The 23,486-nt window shown below is 35.2% G+C and overlaps 1 protein-coding gene across 2 annotated transcripts in view; it reads right to left on the bottom strand.

Annotated features, from left to right (window-relative positions):
• DHX36 (DEAH-box helicase 36) overlaps positions 1-18,512 on the bottom strand; it is a 45,902-nt gene extending 27,390 nt beyond the window's left edge. Inside the window, exons 1-11 of one of the 2 annotated variants that reach the window (XM_081301443.1) lie at positions 18,240-18,512; positions 13,705-13,829; positions 12,743-12,980; positions 10,291-10,329; positions 8,505-8,675; positions 6,617-6,696; positions 5,914-5,988; positions 5,611-5,777; positions 4,192-4,273; positions 657-797; positions 284-386 (exon numbers count right to left, since the gene is read on the bottom strand). In XM_081301443.1, the coding sequence (XP_081157569.1) occupies positions 284-386; positions 657-797; positions 4,192-4,273; positions 5,611-5,777; positions 5,914-5,988; positions 6,617-6,696; positions 8,505-8,675; positions 10,291-10,329; positions 12,743-12,980; positions 13,705-13,829; positions 18,240-18,458 (1,440 nt within the window). In that variant the 5' untranslated portion in view covers positions 18,459-18,512. The remainder of the gene's footprint in view (positions 1-283; positions 387-656; positions 798-4,191; positions 4,274-5,610; positions 5,778-5,913; positions 5,989-6,616; positions 6,697-8,504; positions 8,676-10,290; positions 10,330-12,742; positions 12,981-13,704; positions 13,830-18,239) is intronic. The other variant, XM_081301444.1, reaches the window with a different exon arrangement.
• Positions 18,513-23,486: the final 4,974 nt, after the last annotated feature.

The following is a 23,486-nucleotide window of genomic DNA, read 5'->3' as shown; positions in this document are numbered from 1 at the left end:
GGAAAAAATTTTGCTAACTACATCTGGGACTTTTTTTTTCTATTAATCATTGCTTTATAATTTATAATACAGAAAAATGGAATTCATTCAGTCATCTTCATGTATGCACATAATTTGATTAAACTCATTCACCAGTACCTTTCCTTTCCTTCATCCCTTCCCTGATCCATTTGCTTCTACAAATGTATTTTTTGAAAGCATTTAGAAAATTATTCTTTTCACGGTTTTAATGGTAATAAAATTAAAATGGTGCCACTTGAAGAAAAAAATAAACAAAACTAACCTCTTCTTCCAAAACAATGTACCGAATAAGGGCAGCAATCAAATTCAGATCAACTTTATCATCATCCATCATTTCTATAACATCTACAGTACTTGCAGAATACCTATCAAAGTTAAAAAGAGTGTCATGAAGTACTTGATAGTTTCCTGTGGTTTAATGTACTATAAAAATTAACTTAATCTATAAACAACAACAAAAAAATCATCAACAGAAACATGCTGAAACAATAAATAGCATTTAAAAGTTAAACTGGCATTGCTTAGCTGGAATGAAATTCACAAAACTTTCAAGCATGCAAAAATAAAAAGACTACTTGACATTTTGTTCAGCGATTCAGCCACAGTGGCCTCACCTTCAAATAACATAAACTCACCTTCTTCGCAGTTCCCTGATGTAATCTGGCCATCGTTCTTTATAGATTGCTTCTTTTTCTTCTTTTTCTTGTCTATTTACATGTCCTTGCATGAAACCCCTCTTAAATTGGGATCTCTGTTCTTTCTGTTCTGGAACGTATCTGAAATAAAAAGAATCTTCAACATTTTCACATTTTTTAAAGTCTCTGGTTCTAACTAACATCTGAATATCTGAAGCTTTTTATAATGAGGATTTATAAAAGGGTCCTAAAGAACATTTTTACTATAATTTCCAGAAAAAATATAAAAATATCAATTTTGGGGAGGTGTTCATTAAATGAAACTTGACAAGTCAGATAATAATTATTCTTCTCTACTGGAGTATATAAACCTCCAGACAAACCTTTAGCAGTCAAAATAAAAAATACTAAAGAAACTTTTACCTTGAATTTTAAGTTTGCTCTAAAACAAAAGTTAACTTTAAGGTGAGCTGAAAATAACAAATAGATTCATATTTTAAAAACAGAAACTTTCCAAACCTAATTGCATATAAGGATCCCCTGGGGAGCTCATAAAATACAAATTACCAAACCCAATACCTTTTGATTCACATTTAGGTCTGTTAGTCTAAGAAGTTTAATTAGTGACCCTGAGAAAATCAGATAGTACGTTAAGAGACCTATAGACCCATACTAGACAACTATTTAATTCTGCTCAGTTATAATTACAGCAAATGGCAGATCCAGAATCTGCATTCAAGTATACTGTGTGTCAATCTAGTGCTACAATAACTCTAACAAGCTGTAGTGACTGATGAAAACAGAGGGCACATCTGTAAGAATCCTTCCTTCCACTGAGTTCTGAGAAGCATGCCAGATAGAGATAAAGAAAAACAAACCTACACTTCAACCCCCAAACCTCTCAGAATTTACCTAAAGAAGGCATCTAAGATGGAATGACGGGGGTGGAGCACAAGCTCTGGAGTTACACAAAAGTGATGTTGCGGCTCTGCCTCTGACTATCTGTGTGGCCTTACACAAGGTTATAAATCTTCTGGTGCTTTATCTTATTTGAGTGATTGATACTTTTATAGTAGCAATTGGCATAATAATAATAAAAGTGATAAAGTACAGTGCCTGATATATAAACACCAAAAAAAGTATTAAGCCCCTTCACTATTCAAACCTGTAACCTAGAGTCCCCTAAATCTTCAATACATACAGAGGCACTGACATTACTGATCCCCCAATGTTGCCTTCGTACTATCAAGCTATTCCTATTATTCCCTTAGAAATGAATTGCTACATGTGCCATGGTGGGAAGTAAGGCACACTGTACAAAGTGGAATTGAGGAACAAGTACCTAGAATATTTATGGACACTAAGGAAAAAAAGCAAAGAATGGAAGAGCAATTGGCATAATAATAATAAAAGTGATAAAATGCTCTGTCTCTCATTTTGAACAAGTTCCTCCCTCTCTGAAATATCGATTTCCCTCCTTTCTATTCTGCTTTCATCGTTTCCTTCACTTTCCTAGTCCATGCTTGATATATGAACTCATTTCCAAAACACATTTTACTTTCCCCAGACTTTATATAACAGTTCACAGAGCTGTCGAGATATACAAGTGTACACCAAGTCTTCCCTTGCTTTATGCTTAAAATCTGGCGTTATGCAACACACAGAGTAAAACTTAAATAACTGTTAAATAAATGTCTAGTCAAAATCTAGTTGTCTTTTCTCCATGTAAAATAACTGGTGGACCTTTGCTGTTATCTTCCCACTCTCACCTTCTGGTTTTCTCATGTAATGGTGAGCTGAATCATAAATCTATCATTTATTTATTCTGATATTCATTATAGGCCAGGCACTATGCTACTATTAACTAAGATGACAAAATCTTTGATATTGAAAAGCATGAACTCTAGAGCAAAAGGCAAATTCAGAGATAGACTACATAGCAATAACATAAGTGTTAACAATAGATTCAAATGCTACAGGAAATGAAGATGAAATTTTCCTTAGTCAATAGTTTACAGATGAAAGGATGAAATAGCAAAGGGAAGGCTAAATGGAGAAAATAACATGTAGCAAAGTACAAAGGCATAAAGAAAAGGCAGGACCTGGCACATTAGGGAAGGGTGCATTGAGCACTGATAGGGGACGTCTGACAGAGAAAATGAGGCTGAAGAAGAGGATGCAGCCAAACAGCAAAGGGCTCTGGGATGGAATTTGGGTACTGGGCTTTCTCAATCTTTTTCTTTTGAAGGAATACAAATATAATTGTGTACAGGTTGCTGGGAAAAGTTGGTAGCAGTTAAAAGCCAGTGTCCAGAGTGTTGAGGGCAAGTCAGATGAGCTTTTCTGTTAAAGGCCTTGTTAAACCAATAAAGGCTCAGTTTTCAAAGATAAAATTATAAGCAGAAAGGAATCTCTTGTGCAGCAAGAGAAAGCTTACATGATCATATTTATTTTCAGTTGGAACAGTAAAGTCCATAATACCGAAGAAAAGAACTATTATATTAGCACAGGACAGATTAAGAACCTCCAGTAATAATAAGAAGGGATGTTCAAAAGAAAGACTCATGGTTTGGGTGTTGGAGAATAAGTACAAAACCATCTGGAGTAAACTGATTACTCAGCATATAAAGTAGCGGCACATTTCAGTGTATATAAATGCTTGATAAGTATTTGCTCTTTTAATTTAATGTATAGAAAACTGATCAGGAGATAGTATTGTTAACTGTTTTAGGATTAATGTTTTCGTTGTTATTTTTACTGGTGGGAGCTAGGTGGGGATCAAATATACGACAATAACTTGGACTTGAAAAATATGATGTCCAAGGTGTCTGTGGTGCTGCAATACTACTGAATAGAAAAAATTTCAGCATTCAGGAAGAGCTTTTCAGTCCTGAAGCTCTAGTGATACAAGCTGTGGAAATAGTCAATTACAATTATGTAAATAGACAAGACTGCAGAAAGAAAACACAAAGCACTGAAAAAGACTTGAGAATCCTGAGGGGATACAATAATAAAGGGTGGTAAGAAAACCAGAAGAGTGGCACAAACACTAAAGATAGAGGATCCCAAACTCTGCTGCCCAAGGACTTCTAAAACATTGATTCCACCAGGTGTGGTGGCACACACCTGTAATTCTAGCAACTTAGGAGGCTGAGGCAGGAGGATCGCCAAGTTCAAGGCCAGGCTCAGCAGCATAGAAGGCCCTCAGCAACTTAGACACTGTCTCAAAATTTTTTAAAAAAGCATGGTGATGTTGCTCATTGGTAAGACCCTTTGGGTTCAATACCTAGTACAAGGGGGAAAAAAAAAAAGATTATGGCTACTAACACAAACTTCGTAATGAAATGAAACAGGCATCAGAATTTTTAAAAAATTCCAGGTAATTTCAACATGTAGATAAGTCTGAAAATCCCTGACCCACGGAGAAGTAGAAGGAAGTGGTCAATGCTGAGTATCTAAAACTAACTGAAATTTGGTATGAGAAAGGTTGCACTCTAGTAGCTATAAGTTTCTTCTATTCCTAATGTTTACTTACCTTATTTTTTCAATAATATCTTCCAAAAGATATTCTACAACCGGAAAAGTAAAACCAGGTATATGTATCATTGGACAGTTACCTATTAAGGCAGACAAAAATAAACATAAATTTGTACTTGAATGTATATAAATAAAAATAATCAACACACCATAAACTAAGACAATATTCTGAATTTTACAAAAATGTTCCTATAATATAGCTCTACTCTATTTCCTACAGATCTCACTGTTCTACACGATAACATAAAATATAACGTAAGATATAAAAGAAAAGAGCTATTTTAAGCTGAATTCAGAAACTACTACAAGTCTACATTGTTATTATTAAACCAAGATAGTACCACAGAAGAATACATGTTTTACTAAAACCTAGATAAGAAGTCTTACTACTGGTGGCACCCAGAATTAGAGGGGAAAAGGAGTCAAAACAAGACCTACTTCAATTTTAAATTGTTACTATTTCAAAATCACTAATTAAAAAAAAATCACCACAGTACTGTTATTTAAATGCTTTTCATAGCAAGCAAAACAAGCAGCACACACTCTAAATAAACGCTAAGACAGCAGAGATTAAAATATCCAAGCCACCATTACTACTGCTCTATCTCTGGCCTGTATCAAATTGAGCCAAGGTCTTCAATATTAGTTGCAGATATCTATTAAAAAAAGACAAAAGGAAAAAATACCTGCCTCAACTAATCTCATAATGCTTTAAGGATTAACTGGTATGTATTTTAAGGAAGTTATTAAAAGCCAAAACAAGAGCATTAAATATTGTCACCTACACTGATTCTCTCCCTTTTCCCCTTCTTCACCACAATTATAAGCAGAAAGGACAGTGAACTTAATTTTAAAAGAATGTGCTTTATAGCTAGTTGAATCTAATTTTAGATTTTTGTCCTCCCATTAATTATGCAACCATGAATAAGCTATTTTAACAGTTCTGAGTCTGCCTTCTCACTTTTAAAAACATGAGTAGTAACACTAGCTACCATATAAGGTATTATTCAGGTTACTGAAAACAAAGGGTCAAACACACTACCTGACACATTCAGTATTCCCTAACTGATCATTAGTGCTATTGGCCAACTATCAACCTAGCCACAGAAGAATCACAAACAGATGTTTATAACCTACTATGTCTGTAGTTTGCTTCCATGATACCACCTAAATTGTCTGGTGGTAACATCAGTAACCTGCTGTCACTGATATCAGAAATGCCACCACCATTTAAAAACAGAATATTCCTCTAATCCAAGAAACTAAATGGAGGCAGGGGTGGGGGTGGGGGGAGTTAAGATATTATTAAAATGCAACAAATTACATGACATGTATTATGACTATACCAATTCTACATTTTTAAAAATTAAATTTAGTGGTTTTCTGGTACCTTTTCTAATAATCAAAGTTTACTCACCAAAATATTCTGAAAATTTCTCAGCATTCAGTGTTGCACTCATCAATATTACTTTTAGGTCAGATCGAAACTGGAGAAGATCTTTAATCACAGTCATTAAAACATCTGACTGTAGATTTCTTTCATGGATTTCATCAAGTACAATATGACTAACACTGGACAAATGCCTACAACAGAAGTGTGAAGTATTTTAACTCAGTATAAAACTTAAAAACACAATTTTTCTTTAACAACCAGCAACATTCAATTTAATAATTACATCTTTTGATAATATTAACAATTTCTCAGTTGAAACATACTCACGGGTCTGACTGGAGCCACTGAAGGATGATTCCTGTTGTACAGTATAAGATAGAACCCTGTTTCCTTGGCAACCGACTGTGGATGAAAGACATAGTTAATAGTTCTGGAGTTTCTTTTCTAATAATTTACTAAGTACCATACAAGTTTAATAGAAAATCTTCATATTTCATATTTAGTTATAACAACACCTACTACAATGGGGACTAATGAGGAATATAATGCCATAATAATAGAGAGAATAACAGAGATTTATATGCCCTAAATTTCTGGTTCAGTGATTGAAAAGTCTAATCATTTAAATAGGTAAAAGGAATCTGAAGTTCCAGAAAAGAGCAAAAGTTCAGTGGGGAGACTGTGGGGTTAGAGTAAGGATATCAAAATCAATAAATAAAGCCAGTCAAGGGAGGGGCCATGAGGTATCAAAAGAATAGGATACCAATTCCTTTGAGGAGAAGTGATGATATTCAACTAAAAAGTCATTTTTCTTATCACTGCATAATATAAAAGCACATTTTAACATGGCAATTTGGGGGAAAAAAGATGAGTTAGCAGCAGCAAGCCAGATATGCTGCAATGGTTTTAAATGTTAATTCTAACAGTAATGACAAGAATAAAAATGAAAAAAAAATCCCCTTTCTTTTCAATCGCCAGTTTCAACGTTTTCACTTAATCTATCTGTACACAAGAAATAAACATTCTTTACCTCTGGAGACGAATTTGGTATCCAGTGCTGTTTCCATTTCCACAAGATTCTGCCCTTTCTGCAGCCACTCTCTCTGCAACCTTTAATTTAAATAAAACAGTTACAAAGAAAATACCATTTCCTTTAGGACAAATGTCCTAATATCCATGAAAAATCTAAGATTGTTGAAAAATAATTCTTTAGATTTTCAGATAAATTTTAAAAAGATATTAAAATCTGAGATAGTTAAATTGTGCATTCCTTTCTTAAAAGCTGTAGACTACCTGATTTTTATATATTCTTTTCATTTATTCTTATAAAGTCCTTTAAAGCCAAATGTTCTTTCATCATTACTTTCAAAATGCTTTTCTATGGAACCCTCTGATAAATTTCTATCTTACCTGACTTTTTTCTACAAGAGTTGGAAATCAAGGTAATTTATCTTTATCTTACACAATTCGTAGTTTTTGTTTGGTTTTAATCTTTTAAAAAAAAAAAAAACTGTACTGTTTAATTCCTAGTTTTTATGTATAGTTGAAAGGCTGTCAAATGTAAACTCTGGACAAATGTTATTATAATCCAATACTGATATGTGTAACTAAAAGTATCAACAGTCACCTTGTGACAGACCAGTGACAATTTGATGTTAGAAACAGCAAAAGACAATCATTATAATACTTCAGAAGTAAAACTTTTCAACCAGTATATCCAAAATACACTTAGAACATATTAATCTGCACATCCATATTCAAACAGATCTTAGAAAACGAAAAAAAATCGAATTAGCATTAATTCCTACTGTCAATATATATTATTAAAAATTTAAGTCCAGCTATATAACTGTTACCATTTTTACCACTGTGTGATCTTATGCAATGTACAGGAACATGGCTCTCCCCCAAAATAGTGTGAAGAATGTTGCTCTATTTAAAAAGTACACTATACATTGCTTAAAGGTATGCTATATTTATCAACAAGTATTGCTATAATAATTGGTAATGAGTCCCTAATCAGAAACTCTTATTAAATTACTTAGAAAATGTGATAACACCATCATAAAACTAAAGACAACCACAAATCTTTATATTTTAAATTTATACACAGAACTACATTATATAACATGAAAATAAACTCACATACTCACTATATATGATAACAAACCCCAAAATGCCTTTTGATACTGGGGATTCAACCCTGGGCCTCTAGCATGCATTCTACCATGGAGCTACATCCCCAAGCCACCCTAAATCTTTAAAGGATACATAACTCATAAATAAGGTTACCTAAAACAACTACACAAAGAACATTAAAAGACCTAACTGTTGTTTGTAAAAACATGTACTTATAACTATTACTTGTGCTTATCTTAAACTTTGTTTTTACAGATACAAACAACTCTAGGTCACTTAAGCAAACAACATTAACCTGAAAAATTGATAAGCTCCCTCTTGATAAGTAGATGAATTTGAAAATCACCGACTACTAAAATGTTGCTTCAAAAAAAGGGGGCTTTCCACCTTCAACATTATTCAGTTTACTTATATACTGAAAAAAGAGATTTAAGAAATACTAAATAAACCAAGTTGCAAAATTTAAAGCATCTAATGTTGAAGATTATTTGGAGGATGCCATCAATTCTACAAATATTTTATTTAGTTTTCATTCTTGTGGATTTATACTGAAAATTTCCTGGATTAATAATTTATCTTGAATTCATAAATATCTACTATCTATTAGGCAGATGTCATTCATTCTTTTGGCCTTTACTACTAAGTATTTGTCAAGCAAATATGTACTTTCATAGCAACAAATTCTATGCCTAATTAAGAATCACTTCAAACCTTACAAAATTACTTAAAGGAGAATAGGAATTAAAAGAGGGAGTTGTAACAGGTGAGAAATTACTTACTGAAATGGCACTAATTCTTCTTGGCTGAGTACAAACTATCCTGCATGCAGATCCTTTTCCTCTTTCAATGTAGTTATCCAAAATGAACTGAGTAACTTGAGTGGTTTTTCCACAACCAGTTTCACCACTTATTACTGTTACTTGATGATTATCAATTAAATTTACCAACTCCTATTTCAAAAGGGAAAATAAGGAATGTTGAGTAAATCTGAAAAGAAATTAATCAAAATCCTACCCGACTGAAAATATAAACATTTTTAACAAACATATTAATGCTTTTTTAAATTTTCTCATGTACAAGGCTGGCAGTTTCGATACCTAGATCTTACAATTTTCAAGAAACAAAAAGCATCAAGCTATAAAGCAGAGAGAAGGTACTGCCAACTAAAAACATGGATAAGAACAGAAAGAAACAGGTCATGAATTCCAAACATAAGTGTTAACATTAAACTGAAAGCAAATCTCTTGCCTGCGTAACTACTGAGGATATCATGGAATTATAGCATAATTCATCAATATGGTTTAAAGTACTAGGCAAATTTTACACACTGCTTAAGTTATTTTCAGATTATTTCCTTTCAAATAATTAAAATAAAAACAGATTTTAAATACCTAATTAAATGGATAAACTTTAGGTGTCTAGAAAACTCCATCTTTAGGAAGATTTTCCTTAAAAATTTTTGATGTATACTAGCATTCTGAATAGTAACATTCACTGTATTAATAAAATCTTCCTGTTACTTCAAAACAAATCATGGGTTATATTTTCAACTACAAAATAATGTTACTTGAAAACTTATGTTTTAAACATTTCTTGTCTAAACCTATTTGGTAAATTGGAAAACACTTCAAGTTTGAATTCTGAAAATATAGTTGGTAAATATAGTGAGTCCATCCTTATCCATTAGTGTTGCATCTGTGAATTCAACCAACTATAGATGGAAAATTTTTGAAAAACTAACTGCATCTATTCTGAACATTTTTTGTCATTATTCCCTAAATAATATAGTACCAACAACTATTTATAAAAACATTTATATTGCATTAGGAATTATAAGTAATCTGGAAATGACTTAAAGTATACAAGGGATGTGTGTAGATTATATGTAAATACTGTCCCATGATATATAAAGGGACTTGAATACTTATGGTACTCATAAAACATCCTGGCACCAATTTTTGTGGAGACCAAGAGATTACTGTACTAAGAAGTGGAATGTAATCTATTCATTCATTCAATAAATATTTACTGGATGGCTGTACAATGCCAGGAGTTTCGCATTATATAATGTTTAGAGTAAAGAAATACAGAATAAACAAAACAGACCCAGTTCTGAAGAACTTACACTGGACTAGGAGGGGAAGACAGTCAGGTAGTAATAAGTGCTAGGAAAAGTAAAAGAAAAATAAATAAGGGTGGGAGGACAGAGAAGGATGGGGTACTTCTTCATTCTATATAAGGTAAATGTGTTATGAAGCTTAACAATTAAAGTAAGTAATGTCTTCATTTTAACTAAAATGCTTAGTCTTGCATTAAGATCAGGGTATTTATCCAAAGGAAATTATACAAAAAAATTCTATTTTTTTTTAACTCCAAAGATTTCAATTGTAGATATAAATGATAAATTTCTAAAAAAACTATTTCATTATCATTTTTTCCTTTAATCCTGCAAAAATTTAAAAAAAATTACTTCCCTTTAGAAGGTTCATTAACATATTTTTCAACATATAGCTATTTTAAAAAATTGTACTCATGCTACAAATCAAATAGTATAAAGTATTTTACCTTTTGCATTCCATATGAAGGCAGCTTTTCCCTGAAATGCTGAAATTGTAAGAAAAAGTAATTTTTATAAAAGCAATGTATTCAAATTGGAACCACAGTAATAACATAACCTAACCAAATGTGCTAGAATACAAAAGTATTTTTATTATAACTTGTGTGAGATATTGTAACTTACTTAATTCTCAAATAACCTTCTGATTTATACATTCATCTCAGATTTGATCTGAACATCACATTCTTTTTTCTACTCATCAGTAAACTGTTCACTAATGCAGTAGGCTCTTGATCTGATTTAAAGATTGTTTTAGGGTAGATGCCTCTGAGTGTAAAAGAAAACTTAAAAGAAGGAATATACAGTCATTTCAGAACTGTGTTCTTAGTTAATTCAAACACAGTCTGAATGCCTCAAAGGTTTTATTTTATAGGGCTGCCACATATTTTTATTAAAAAAACACAAACAGCAATTTAACACAATAAGATACTGAACAAATTTACAATTTGCTGGATTACAACTGAAATACTAAAAAGGAAGTGAATGATTCTTTCCTATATTTTCTTTTACTATGAGACAATTTCTGGCTAATTCTGAAAGTTTTTATAGAATCTTATATCCTACTACATAAAAACACTAAGAAAGTAGTACTAAGATTTATATTTAACTAGAGACAGCATATGACATGAACCTCCAGTGGCATAAAAATAAGTGTTTTAACACTCTCTTAATAAAAGAAACTTGATTTTAAAATAAATAAAATCAAAATTAGAATTGCCATAGGTAATTAATTACTCCCACACTTGATATAGTCAAGTAATCCTTCCCAGTAGCATAAAAATGACAATGTGATGATTTAAAGTGACTTCAGTGAAGTAATAAGTGACCACTTTTTTGCTGTAGTAATTAAAAAAAATTTCTTGATGTAACATCTGAAAGTATTAATACCCACTGCATCAAATGTAACCATCTTAATATGTAAGCATGTCCACATTACCCCACTGCACTTCAAACAAGAAATATCCAGATTTGCTTCCCATGTATGTGAATCCTGCTAAAATAGAAAGATACGGCCCAATATTCTTTCCCAAGGCCACCAAATCTTCTGTTTTAAATTTTGGCTATGGCCAAGATACGAGATGTGATTATAAGCAGTGTGAAGAAAGGGAATGTCTTATTACTCTTCAGAAGATAAGCATAACTAGCATATAGCAAGTAGAAAGTTAATGCTACTTATACAAACCATAAAATAAAGAAAGAATATTGCATATTACCAAGTATTTAAACACAGTTCTTTGAGAATCCTTAATTTTTTGTGTACATTAAGCCTTTACAAATTGTCTGGGAAATAAAGACAAGTTGTTTTTACATTTTATGCATTTCTTCTTTCTGTTTCAGATCAATTTTCAGTCTTTAAGAACATATGAGTTCTGTCCACCATACAATAGAAAGCAAGATAACAACCAACTTTCCTTGTTCGTAAGTCTACAAAAGCAGCTAATCTTTTAGCAACAATATTTTGAATTAATTCACCTCAAAATCTTCTCCATCTCCTCAATTTGTATTTTAATCTCATAGGTATCAAAGAGTTACGTGATTTGGCTCATGGACAATCACAGCTTCCAAAAAATCCAATTTTTATCAAAGAAAAAAATCAATGAATTGATCCTGTCTTTCTTACAGGAGATAGCTGCCTTTCTCAAAAAATGACACATTATTTGCATAAAGATATGTTCCTCAAAATTCCCTCAATATTATATATATATTCACATATACATACATACACACACATACACATATATTTTATTACATCTATCTCTAGAATACCCACAAAGCATACATTTTTTTTTTTTGTGTGTGTGTGTGTGTGTGTATGTGTGTGGTGTGCTGGGGATGGAACCCAGTGCCTTGTGCATGTGAGGCAAGCACTCTACCAACTGAGCTATATCCTCAGCCCCAAAGAGTACAATTTTATAACTATAAGAGACCTTGAAATGTCTTGCCTAATATGAAAAGAAAATATTAGAATCACTCAGGGGAACTTCAGTTCTTGTCATAGTTTTATATTTAAAATGCTGGTTAATATATGAACATCACAAAATTTTTTTCATTTATACAAGGAGATGATTAAATGATCTGAAAACTTCATAATTCTAATCACCTTCACTAAACAGACCTAAGAAGTTAAGAGTGATTTTGTTTTCACTGGCATTAGCATTTCTTAAACATTTCTTCTCACCACACAAGCTTCTGCAGATGAGATAGGAAATTGCAGGTTATATGTAGTAATTTTTGTTCCCAATGTTTCTTTTTACTACTTGAAAAGCAAAAGATTCCCAGAGAATGGTTTCTTAAGAAATCTCACATATCTACATTGTGCAGCCTATTTTTAACCATTTCTCTCATGTCTAAGGAGAGATCGAAAAGTAAAACTTCTTTCCACGTCTTGCTTTCTATTACCTGCATTTCAATATAACGAGGGTCAGTTTTTTTCTTTTGTAAATCCTCCAGTAACTTTTGGTCTAAGGTTCCATCTGGTTCATTTTCTTGTAAGAGATACTCAGAATCTTGGTCAATGTATGATTTGTCCCTGATCCTAAATGTCTTTTTATCTTGGTTTTTCACTTTCTTTTCCTGGCTGTCAAGTTTCTTCTCTGAGCTTGGTTTTGTCTCATCAGAAACTTCAGTACCATATCTACTTTGACAAAATAAAGAGTAAAAACAGGTCAGATGAAAAGACACTCAAGTCCTGGAACAAAACATAATAATATGCTGTCTAAATATTTCAAAAATCACCAAAACTTAAAGCTTGTATTTTTGCTCTATAAAGCAGTAATGAAATATACTTAGATTCCTGTATAAATTCAGATTTTTCCTCCTTTAAAACAGATACTGTCAGATGAGTTGTTCTTTGTGACAATTAAAAACAAAAATCCACAAGTTATTCTTCCATAGCAATTTTTTTTCTGATTTTTATGGACTTGCTGTATTTCACAACTTTATTTTCTTCCTTTCTGAGGTACAAATGGGATACATTATACAGTCTCTGAAATACTTCTAAATTTTCCTCTCAATGATTTAGTTTTTTCAAATTTGTAAAACAGAAGCAATTTAACTTTATGCAGACCTCCCCCACAGAAGAATTAAGAAAATACAAAATTGATGCACAGGAAATACTAGTACATCTCATATCTATACACACTATGCATTCCCACTGCATGGGTTTCCTATGGGAATAAGCCATCTAATATTTTTCCTGAATATCTGCCTAATTAACATAAGAAAAATGAATTACTTCAAGAGTAAATTCTACTTATTGAAGAGCCTAATAATATTATATTTATTATCACTATTTTCCAGCTTATGCTATAAAAGAAGTGCTACTCTTTGCCCTTTTTTTAAAAGAATGCTCTCTGTTTTACCCATGATCCTCAGGCGCAAACCAGGATATCTCTGCTTCTGAATCTTTATCATTCTTTGCTTGGACAGAATTTAGCAGCTGCACAATTTGCTCTTCTCGTCGTTCATCCATGTGTACCACAGCTCTCTATTTTGTGCAATGGAAAGAGTGTCTTTATCAATGTAAGAAAGCATGCGCAAAACCATTTGATAACTAAAAAGAAAAATAAAGGCAAAATAACATATGTTCAACAAACACATAAAAAAAAGTTAATTATCCATACATGCCCTCTAGCCCAACCCTACTTCCTAGACCTAGTTAATGTTAACATTTTAAATCTATCTTTAGAGACCTTTTCTTACCATCTAGTTTTAGAAATAGCTGTAAATATGACTGGGAAAGAAAGCATATTTGTATGCTTCCTCTCATGTACATATGACAGATGTTTTCCTGTTTTAAATTTTCATTTATTAAATTCTAAACGTCCTATCTTAAAAAAAAAAAAAAAGCTGAACACTGGGAAACAATATTTTGGGTGTAATGAGCATCTGAAATTTCTCACACTAAAACAAATATAACTGGGAAGTAAGAAGGCTGATCTCCAAGAGGGACTAAATAAAATCGATAAGTACTAATGGAGATGACAAATGCAGTTGTTTCAGAAAACTAAATAAAACACCAACTTTGACAAAGATAAGATCCTTGGTAAGCCATGAAAACTTTTAGAAACCTTAAGTATGCATCTAAGAAATTATAGGCCAAGGTAAAAGAATGAATGCCAAACCCAATTTTTGGTGGCAGTCAAAGGATGAGCTAAGCTTGAATTTTAGGCAATGAAGAACTAGACGACTTTAGATAATTAAGAACAACAGTGAAGTTTCCTAACTACAGTAATCATTAGGCAGATGGAAATATGAGCCTTGATCTCTGGAGAGACTTTATGTTTTTAAAGTCATGATATAAATTTTGGAGTGCTCAGCAAAAGGCCAGGAATTGAAATTACACAGATACACGAATTTTCTTAATTTAGGAAAAAACACCATCTCCATAGAGATAAGGAAGAACTTTGACAAAGTCTGGCATTGGTGGGTGGCTAAAGCAGAAAAACAAATCAGTACCTAAACATCAAACTTCTTAAAAAACAAACAAACAAAAAACCCTCTCTTGAATCCTTCCACCCCAAAAACCACTGCACTATTTTGCTTCCACCACAGTAAAACTGTCGGGAAACACTCCCCTTCTCATCTTTCCTTCTCTGGCCCCACTGCAATCAGGCTGCAATCCCTCCACTCAGAGAGGCGATCTCACCATGGTTGCCCATGACCTTGTTAACCAATCTAAGACATTCTCAACTCTCACCTCAGGCCTATGCAGTCTTGCCACTGTTAGTTCTTCTTTCATATACTCTTCTCTCAAATACTGCTCCTGGATTCCAAAATATTGCCCACCTCCTCATTTCTTCACTTCTCTGACTGCTCTAACCTGGATTCTTTTGCATCCTTCTTCTTCCTTGGACCATCTCCTAATTATTTGTGTTCTGTATTTTACAGCCTGAGTGCTCTACAGACCAAAAGCACTGCCATCATCTGGGAGTCTATCAGGAAGGCAAAATCTCTGGCTCCATACCAGTCCTACTTTTTAACAAGGCAGGTAGTTCCTATGCACATTCAAGTGGGAGACACCAACTGTTTACAGAATTCAGGCTTGGGTCCATTCCTCTTCTCAATATTTACTCTCACCCTTCAACTACCACATGTGGACCCATGACCAATCAAATGCTTACCTCTGGTCTAGAATTCTCTAAGCATCAGACACATTCTGAAATCCTCTTTTTTATGCCCCCATACAGTATAAATTCACAATGTCCTTAGCTGAGCCCACCATCTTCCTCCAACAAGCCTGATATCTATATAGTCATAAAGGTGTCATCCATTAATACTGCTGTTCTCATCCTTCCAAATTAAAAAAATAATAATACAAAATCATTCAGTGTATCTGCTAAATCATTTCAATATGTCCATTTCTACTTTCAGTAATTCTAATCAAGCTGCCAATCCTTATCTTAATTAGTACAAGGGATACTTAACTGGTCTCCCTACCCCAGGATTACCTCTCTTCAATCCTACATTGCTGAGTGAATTTAAAAAATTTAAAATCCAATCATTTCATTTTTTTTTATCTCATGTTTTAATGTACTTCCCAGGTTCTAGGAAAAGTCAATAAATTTCAAGTTCTGGACTAGAAAAATATAAGTCCAGAACTTTTCAAGCTAGTGTTTGTACAATTTTATTAAAGAATCATGATTTGCATTAATGCATTAATTTAAAAATGCAGAAACAGTGCAAAAACAAAAACACAACAACAACAAAAACAGAACAATGTGCAGATAATTATTACTTTGTGAAATTTTTGGTTTAAGTATGTTCTGAATTTTAAATTGTAACACATTTCTTTTTGTGTAAAGTGACACACAAGTTTGAAATTCACTGTTCTACCCACCAAACTCTAAGTTCCAGGCTCTTATCATTCAGTTCTTTGAACATGCTTTTCCTGATCTCTATGCATGCTGTGGCACATACTTCTGCCTCAGTCCAAAAATCCTTACCAAACTCCAGAATCCTGAACACAGAGATAAATACACTTTGCTCTAGCTCAGGTTTCAGCTTAAGGATTACTGCTTCTCCAAAATCTTCTAAAAGCTCTAAGTCAAAAGATAACCCATACTGTCCATAACTTAATACTTTAACACTGCACTTTGTCCATACCCCCTAACAATCTCTCTGGTAAATATGTTCTACACCTTATTAACACCAGGCTTAAGACAATGTCTCAAATTAAGTCCTCCATGATCATCTATTGAAAGAACTGTAAGACTCTATTAGCAGAATGCTTTTACTTTACAATTACATGGGTTATTTTAAAAGTAAAAGCTATGGGAACTCTAATGAGGAAGCAATCATACCAGGTTGAAAGCAGTCAAAGGAAAAGTTAGAATACACCAACTAAAAAGTATTCATATTTCAAGAATATACACACATTTCTGACAGCAGAATGATGTGTAATACTAAGAAGCAAAAATAAAATACATTTACAAAGTCTATAATTACTTCAAATTGGAGACATGGTCTCAAAAAGATAAGCACAGAGAGGGAAACCTGATATGTTGAAGCCAGAATCATGAAGATTCCCAGAAAACATGCTAAGAAGCATCAAAATGTATTAAAATGAGACAGAAATGACTTAGCTTCAGATCTCAAGTTGCAAGCAAGAGAATGAGACAATGAAATTAGCAAATCTTTCCTTTTAAAAGATCACAACAGTGGTTTAATAGGTCAGTTTAATAGCGTGTAGGAGTAGAAGCTATAAGACTAGTTAGGAGTCTATGAACAGAAAACAAAAAGTGGTCTGATCTATGGTAATTGTTATAGAGATAAGTGGTTGGATCTAGGATGCATTAAAGCTGCAGAGCAGATAGATTTGCTAGAATTAACAGAATGAAAGATACATACCATTTGGCTATAAGTAAATACACAGTAGTGAGATTTATTAAAATGGAGGTTTGAGGATGGAGCTAAATATCAAGAATTCCACTCATAATATTTTCATGTGAAAATAATAATCAATATTTTTCCTTATTTAACTTTTCATCTGTTTAGGTCTATTTTTTCCAACTACACTATAAAATCCTTGAATATCGCTATGTCTTTAGAGCCCCATTTGAAAAGGGGTTAATAAAAGTTAAATTACTGTGTACATAATTTTAGTTATGACTTAATTCCATTACTTTTCCAATTTCAATATGGCTTATGTGTTTCTCTGGATTTTCAAAAAAGTTTATTCAACGAACAATTAGCTTTTTTTTAAAGATAAAAATGTGATAAGTTGTGAAGATAAAGCCCCAAAATCATTTCAATGAAAATGACATAAAGAAAAATAGTTCAAAAGATGATTTAATTACACTTTGTATCTAATATAAAAGATGCTTTCCATCAAGTCACTAAAAGTTGTTTTAAGGCCTATATTAAGCCAACTTTTGTTTAATGAAAAAAATCACGTTTTTATTAGAATAGACACTCAGGAAACTTGATATTTCCTATAGTGCTGGTCTTCAAAATAGTAAACTCTTTTAAAAAAAAAAAAAACTTAAGCCAAATCATATATCCTACTTCTTTCACTTCTAGATGCCTAAGTTTCCTTCTTAAGGAGGAGCAGCTGATCAGAAATTTCCCCACCCCAACATAAAAACAAAATCTCTGGGTTCATGGCTAATTTTAACGCTGACGAAAACAGCGGGACAATTTCCCTGAACCACCTACATTTTAAACAGCGCATGGCACTTTGGTCCTACGCAAATGTAACTAAAACGCACAAGGTCGAGACTCCAGACTGAGCCAGGTAAAACCCTGGACCACAGTGCACAGAGCGCCGCACGCAGAGAACCTGCGCGCACGTGCTCAGCCGGCCCCGCCCACCCGTCCGCCGTGGCTGACGTCACTGCGACGTACGACCCAGCGGCCCGGCGCGTCGCGAGACCTGCCCGCCCCGCGCTCGGTGTACCTCCTGCCTCTCGGCATCCTTGTTCTTCTGCGTTTGCTTTTTCGCATACCATAGGCCAATCTCGCGGCCCTTCAGGTGCCCGGGATGCCGGCCGCGGCCGCCCCGCCCTCCCCCACTACCCCCAGGTCCTCTGCTTCCCCCGCGGCCCCCGCCGTAGCCCCCGCCAGAGCTTCGGGATCCCCCGTCGCGGCTCCAGTTCTGATGGGAGTCATAGCTCATTGTCCCGGCGGGCCGCAACGGGTGAAGAGCCGCAACCGCTGGAAATGGCGTCCAGTCCCGGAAGCGGATGTGCGTCCACTTCCGTTCTTGCGCCGGCGCGGGGGGCGGGCCGCTGGCGTCACAGGCAGGCGTTTCCGGTGACGCCAGGCGGCCGTTGGCTGGTTCGCGTGGTACCTGCTGAAGGGATTGTGCTGGAGTCCTGCGTGGGTTCTGGAGCCTACTTATTATGGTCTGAGTCTAATCAATGTTATAGATTGTAGGTATAAGATGTTGATAAGCAGAGTAAGTAAGGTCAGATAAAATAGGATAATAGAAATGGGCACTACAAGGTGAGCAAACTGCCCTGGTAATAAGTTAGAAGTGAGCATAGAACAGACCTTCGTCAGGCAGGAATGGGCCCAGTTATGGAAAGATGCCTCAAGAACCACTGTAAGTCCGAATTCAAATCAAAAGAGAGCTTTATTTACTTGGCCAGGGATTGTCACTCACTGCAGAGACTCAGCTCTGTGGGAGGACAGCAGCTTTCTGGTCCATCCAAGGAGAATATAAGCACAAGAACCACAACTCAGTGACTTGCTTATTGTCATGTAAGCTAGCCAATCATAGACTTAATTACTAAATTAAAACGTTAATAAGGGGGACCTGTGGGCTCTAGGCAGGAATGGAATTTTCCAATCAGCAAGTGAGAAACTGATGTGACTCCATTTTTTAAAATAAATAACAGCAGCTTCTACCTCAAGGCCTGTCTTAAGGAAGGGGGCGTGACCCTTGCCTTGGAAAAACCCATAGAGCACTCCTAAGCACATACCCACCCTGCTGAGTTGTTTTGTCTGTAAATAACAGGAGAGGTCTGTAGCACCAGGTGTCCCTGACTCAGTTAGGCTAGGTGAGGACCCATAGCAACCCCCCCTAGCAACCTCCAATCAGCATGAGACAGGGAAAATACCTGGAATGCCAGATGCCCCCAAGTAGTTTATGGTGGTTGATAACATGTTGGGAAACCATGTAGTTCAGCACGTACATCCCTCGTGGCCTAAACCAATCAGTTCAAACGAATCCCACTATTGTACTAACCAATCACACCTACCCAACTTGTTCCCGCCATAGAATGTGCTAATCAATGTTAAGAGTTGTTGTTTGATTTTCCCCTAGTATGGAATGATTTGCTGTGTGATGTTGTGACACATAGAGTATCCCCCCCAAACCTATAAAATCTCACTGAGCAAAGGACCGGGACTCACTCCCTGGTACCGCTGCATCAAGAATGGTTGTGAGTCCAGGCTCCAGCTTGCAATAAAAACTCTTGTGTGATTGCATCGGATTCGGCTCCTGCAGGTCTATTGGGGTCCCACGAATCTGGCATAACACAAGCAAACGATAAAACAGAAGCAAAAAAAGAAAAGCATTAGCTTTGCAGTTCAGTGGTCCACAGTCCTGGGTTCAAGCAGGTGTCAGACAGTTGCATCCTGAATTTGGGTCAGGGTGGGGAGTGGTGTGCGAATCTACCTCAAAAGTCATGTAGACCAACAAGGGCATTCAAACCCAGGACATAGCTCACTAGGACCACCTCTGCATTCTGAGTAGGGTACAATTTATGGGGTACAAAGTACAGAAAGAAAATTTTTTATAAGAAAATAGCTTTCATTTCAGTTTCTCAGAAACAGCTCTTTTAACAGTTTTTATAATAAAGAAGGCAGCAAAATGGAGTCTTAGGCCTATGACAGTTCTTGCTTTATAATTGTCTTATCTCATTTATCAAAATCTTATATCTATAATCTATATCTTTTGCTGATCTATAACCTATAACTTACACTCTTATTGATTGTATTTATCAGATCACACTACAACATCCAAGTAATGGTGTAATCATGTAACCATAAGACATAGGATGTAAGCCCCAGGAAACAAGATCTAAAACACTATAAGGTTTAGATAAGTAGGCCAGTGATTGTAGATAAGTACAGGTTAACAGGCTAACATGGTATGAATAAGGTTAAGTCAATGTAGCCATAGTAACCCCTTTATGAACTTGATATGTAAGCATTTTTAAAGATTAATTAATTTTTAATTAATTAAAAATTAAATTAAAATTTTAAAAATTGTTTGTTTGTACTTCATGTGCTTGCCCACCAATGTACCCGAACCCAGGATGTATGCCCACAAATGTGGTCAAACCCAGCATGTGGTTGTCTGTTTTTATTTTGCTAACTGCTTTCTCGGCCCCTGTATTCGGTTTGCTTGCAACTTGCAGAGTCCATAGAATGTGGTTTTCTTCCTTAAACACTCTGGCCACAGACAGCATGAGGTTGTTCTCCCTTAGGGTCCCTTGGACTCTGTGAGGGACAGTCTTTGGCCAGATAATAAAAATTCTTAAAATTGGCTTTTAATTTGGACTTAAGAGTGTTTTCTGAGTGGGCACCCCATAACATTCTTGAGTTTGTTTCCAACATCAATTCAAGCAGAAGAACCTGTGATTCAGTACGTGGTACTAAAAGTGAAGAAATGAGTTCATCATCTGTCACGAACAGCCTGGACCGCATTTACATATGTAATTAATTTTACGCTTCATCAAAGCACTATCTTTATTTGCCACCTTTTTCCAGTAGTCTAAGAGCAGCATGTGTACCCACCTTCAGTGCATGGCACTTGGGAACGTAAATGAACAGCACTTTTAAGATCTGGACACTCACTTGAAATCATATACTATCAACCAGGACACTGGGGATTGGTACAAACTATTCTGGACTGATAGATTGGCCCACACAGGCTTTCTGCTTACTGGAGAATATCCAGTTCATTCATAAGTCTAACTGATCCACAAGTGCTGGAGATACCCACTGAACAAGGCAAGTGTGATGAGCTTTCATTTCTTAGTGCTGAGTGGGAGGTATGGGCAGAAACCATTGTGCTATGAACTAAAGGGAAATGCTGTAGGCCATCCAGAAGGCCAGATCACTCTGCTCAGTACTGAATAGATGATATTTGAGTTCCTGAAGTCTTATCTATCCCCAAACTGAGTCTCAAAAGAACTTAAGAGAGCTCAGTTGTTGTAAATCCCTTGGCTAAGAAAGGAACCAGAAAAGATCAGAGTCTCCTTGTTGTAGAGCTGAGATTTTCTGAGAAACAGGCAGCTTGAAGACAACCCCTTCTTCAAACCCTGAATCTTATGATCAATTCAGAAAGATTTCAGACCTGCTACTCAGAGTATTAGGAATGAGTTTATTGAAGGAATAGGGGAAGAGGACACTTAAGGAAAATAGTGAATACTCTCAGAGAGGAGGACAGCATGCCTCTCCTGCACTCCAGTTTTACTGGGGATCTCAGAGAAGTTTCCAGAGAGTCCCGCCCAGGCCCACCTCTTGGCTTTTGGCTGATAGCAGCATGACATCAGGTTGTCAAGTACCCACTGTCATGGCAACTCTAGGTCATCTTGGTCCATGCTGACCAGTTTTAATTGGAGTCTTAACCTACATTCTTACATATTATATTATTGGGAAAAATTATCCCTAGCTTCCTGAGTTTCAGGATCTGGTCACAAGAGTCTCCTGGGTTTCTCCCATTGGGTTGGGGCTGCATTTTCTCCTGCAGATTAGTTTGCTGAGGAATGTGACCTGTCCTGTCTACTTAGGCCAGACCAGGCTGCAGGTAAAGTGCTTCTTGGAAAAGAAAGCATGTGGGGATCAGCACAATGTTTTATAGAATTATTGTCTTAATCTCATGTTCCCATATTTGCATCTGTCTGTCCCCAAACATCACTAGAGACTAGGAGTCAATACTGCCTAAGTATAAAACTATCATAGCTCCCATTTATCCTGTGGACCCTTTTATCCGCCCTAAAATTATTCATTTTCCCTAAAGTGTCCTTCTTCCCTTTCCCCTCCCTTATCAGACAGGAAGAAGTTGGCCCACTTTATGCATGTTTTCACTTTACCTGTGGTCAACTATAGTCTAAAAATATCAAAATAGAAAATTCCAGATAAACAGTTCTTGAGTTTTAAATTGTATGATAGTCTTACCAAAATGCTGGAATCTCTTACTGTTCTACTCTGTCCTGCTGGGAATATGAGTCACCCCTGTGAAGTATCCTCATAGTGTAGGCTGCCGGCCCTGTACTTAGTTAATTGATCCAGCGTGGTGGTATTGGAGTGCTTGTGTTCATGTAACCTTTTGTTTTGTTTTGTTTTTTACTTAATAATGGCCCCCAAAGTGTAAGAGTAGTGCTTCTGGCACTTCAGATATGCCAAAAAAGAAGCCATAAATGAAAAAATGAAAGTTCTCAGCTTAATCAGAGAAGGGGAAAAAAATCTTGTTGAGGTTGCTGAGCTATATGGTAAGAACAAATCCGTCTCTAAAATTGTGAAGAAGGAAAAAGAAACTCATGCTAATTTTGCTGTTGCACCTCATACTACAAAAATTACAGCCACAGTGCAGAATATGTGCTTAGTTAAGATGGAAAAGTGGTTGTGTTTTAGGTGAAGGACATGCACAGAAAACATGTTCCTGTTGACAGCAACAGGTTGCACCCAAAAGCACCGTGTCTGGCTTCAGCTCACAATGTGGGAGTGTTTCATCTCAACATCATTAGAAAGGTAAGTTCAGAACAATGAGATAGTCTAAGAGGGGAAAGAAAGAGAAGAGGGATACCACATTCATATCACTTTTATTACAGTATATTTCATAATTGTTTTATTAGTAATTAATTTTAATAACTTAATTACCTAATTTATGAATTAAATGTTATCATAATTATGTTTGGGTAGGTAAAACATTCTTTATCTTGACATGGTGACATTTGGGTCTGATATTTATGAAGGTCTAGGAGTAGGTTTATTGTTCCCTTTGGAAGATAAAGCCCTTATTTGACCCCTGCCTCCACTTGGAGATAAGGATGATAGGAAGACATGGTGATGAATGTGACCCTAGCTCTGTATAGATTATAAAAGTATGGATATTTGTGAGGAAGGGAAAAGAGGTAAAAAGGGAGAAAATGTTTCTGTGTCACATCAGGAAGAATATGGAAAAACTTTT

Source organism: Spermophilus citellus (assembly GCF_964194105.1).
Source record: "Spermophilus citellus genome assembly, chromosome: 7".
Taxonomy (NCBI): Eukaryota; Metazoa; Chordata; class Mammalia; order Rodentia; family Sciuridae; genus Spermophilus; species Spermophilus citellus.
The sequence above is the reverse complement of the archived record's forward strand: the minus strand, read 5'-3'. Positions and strand labels throughout refer to the sequence as shown.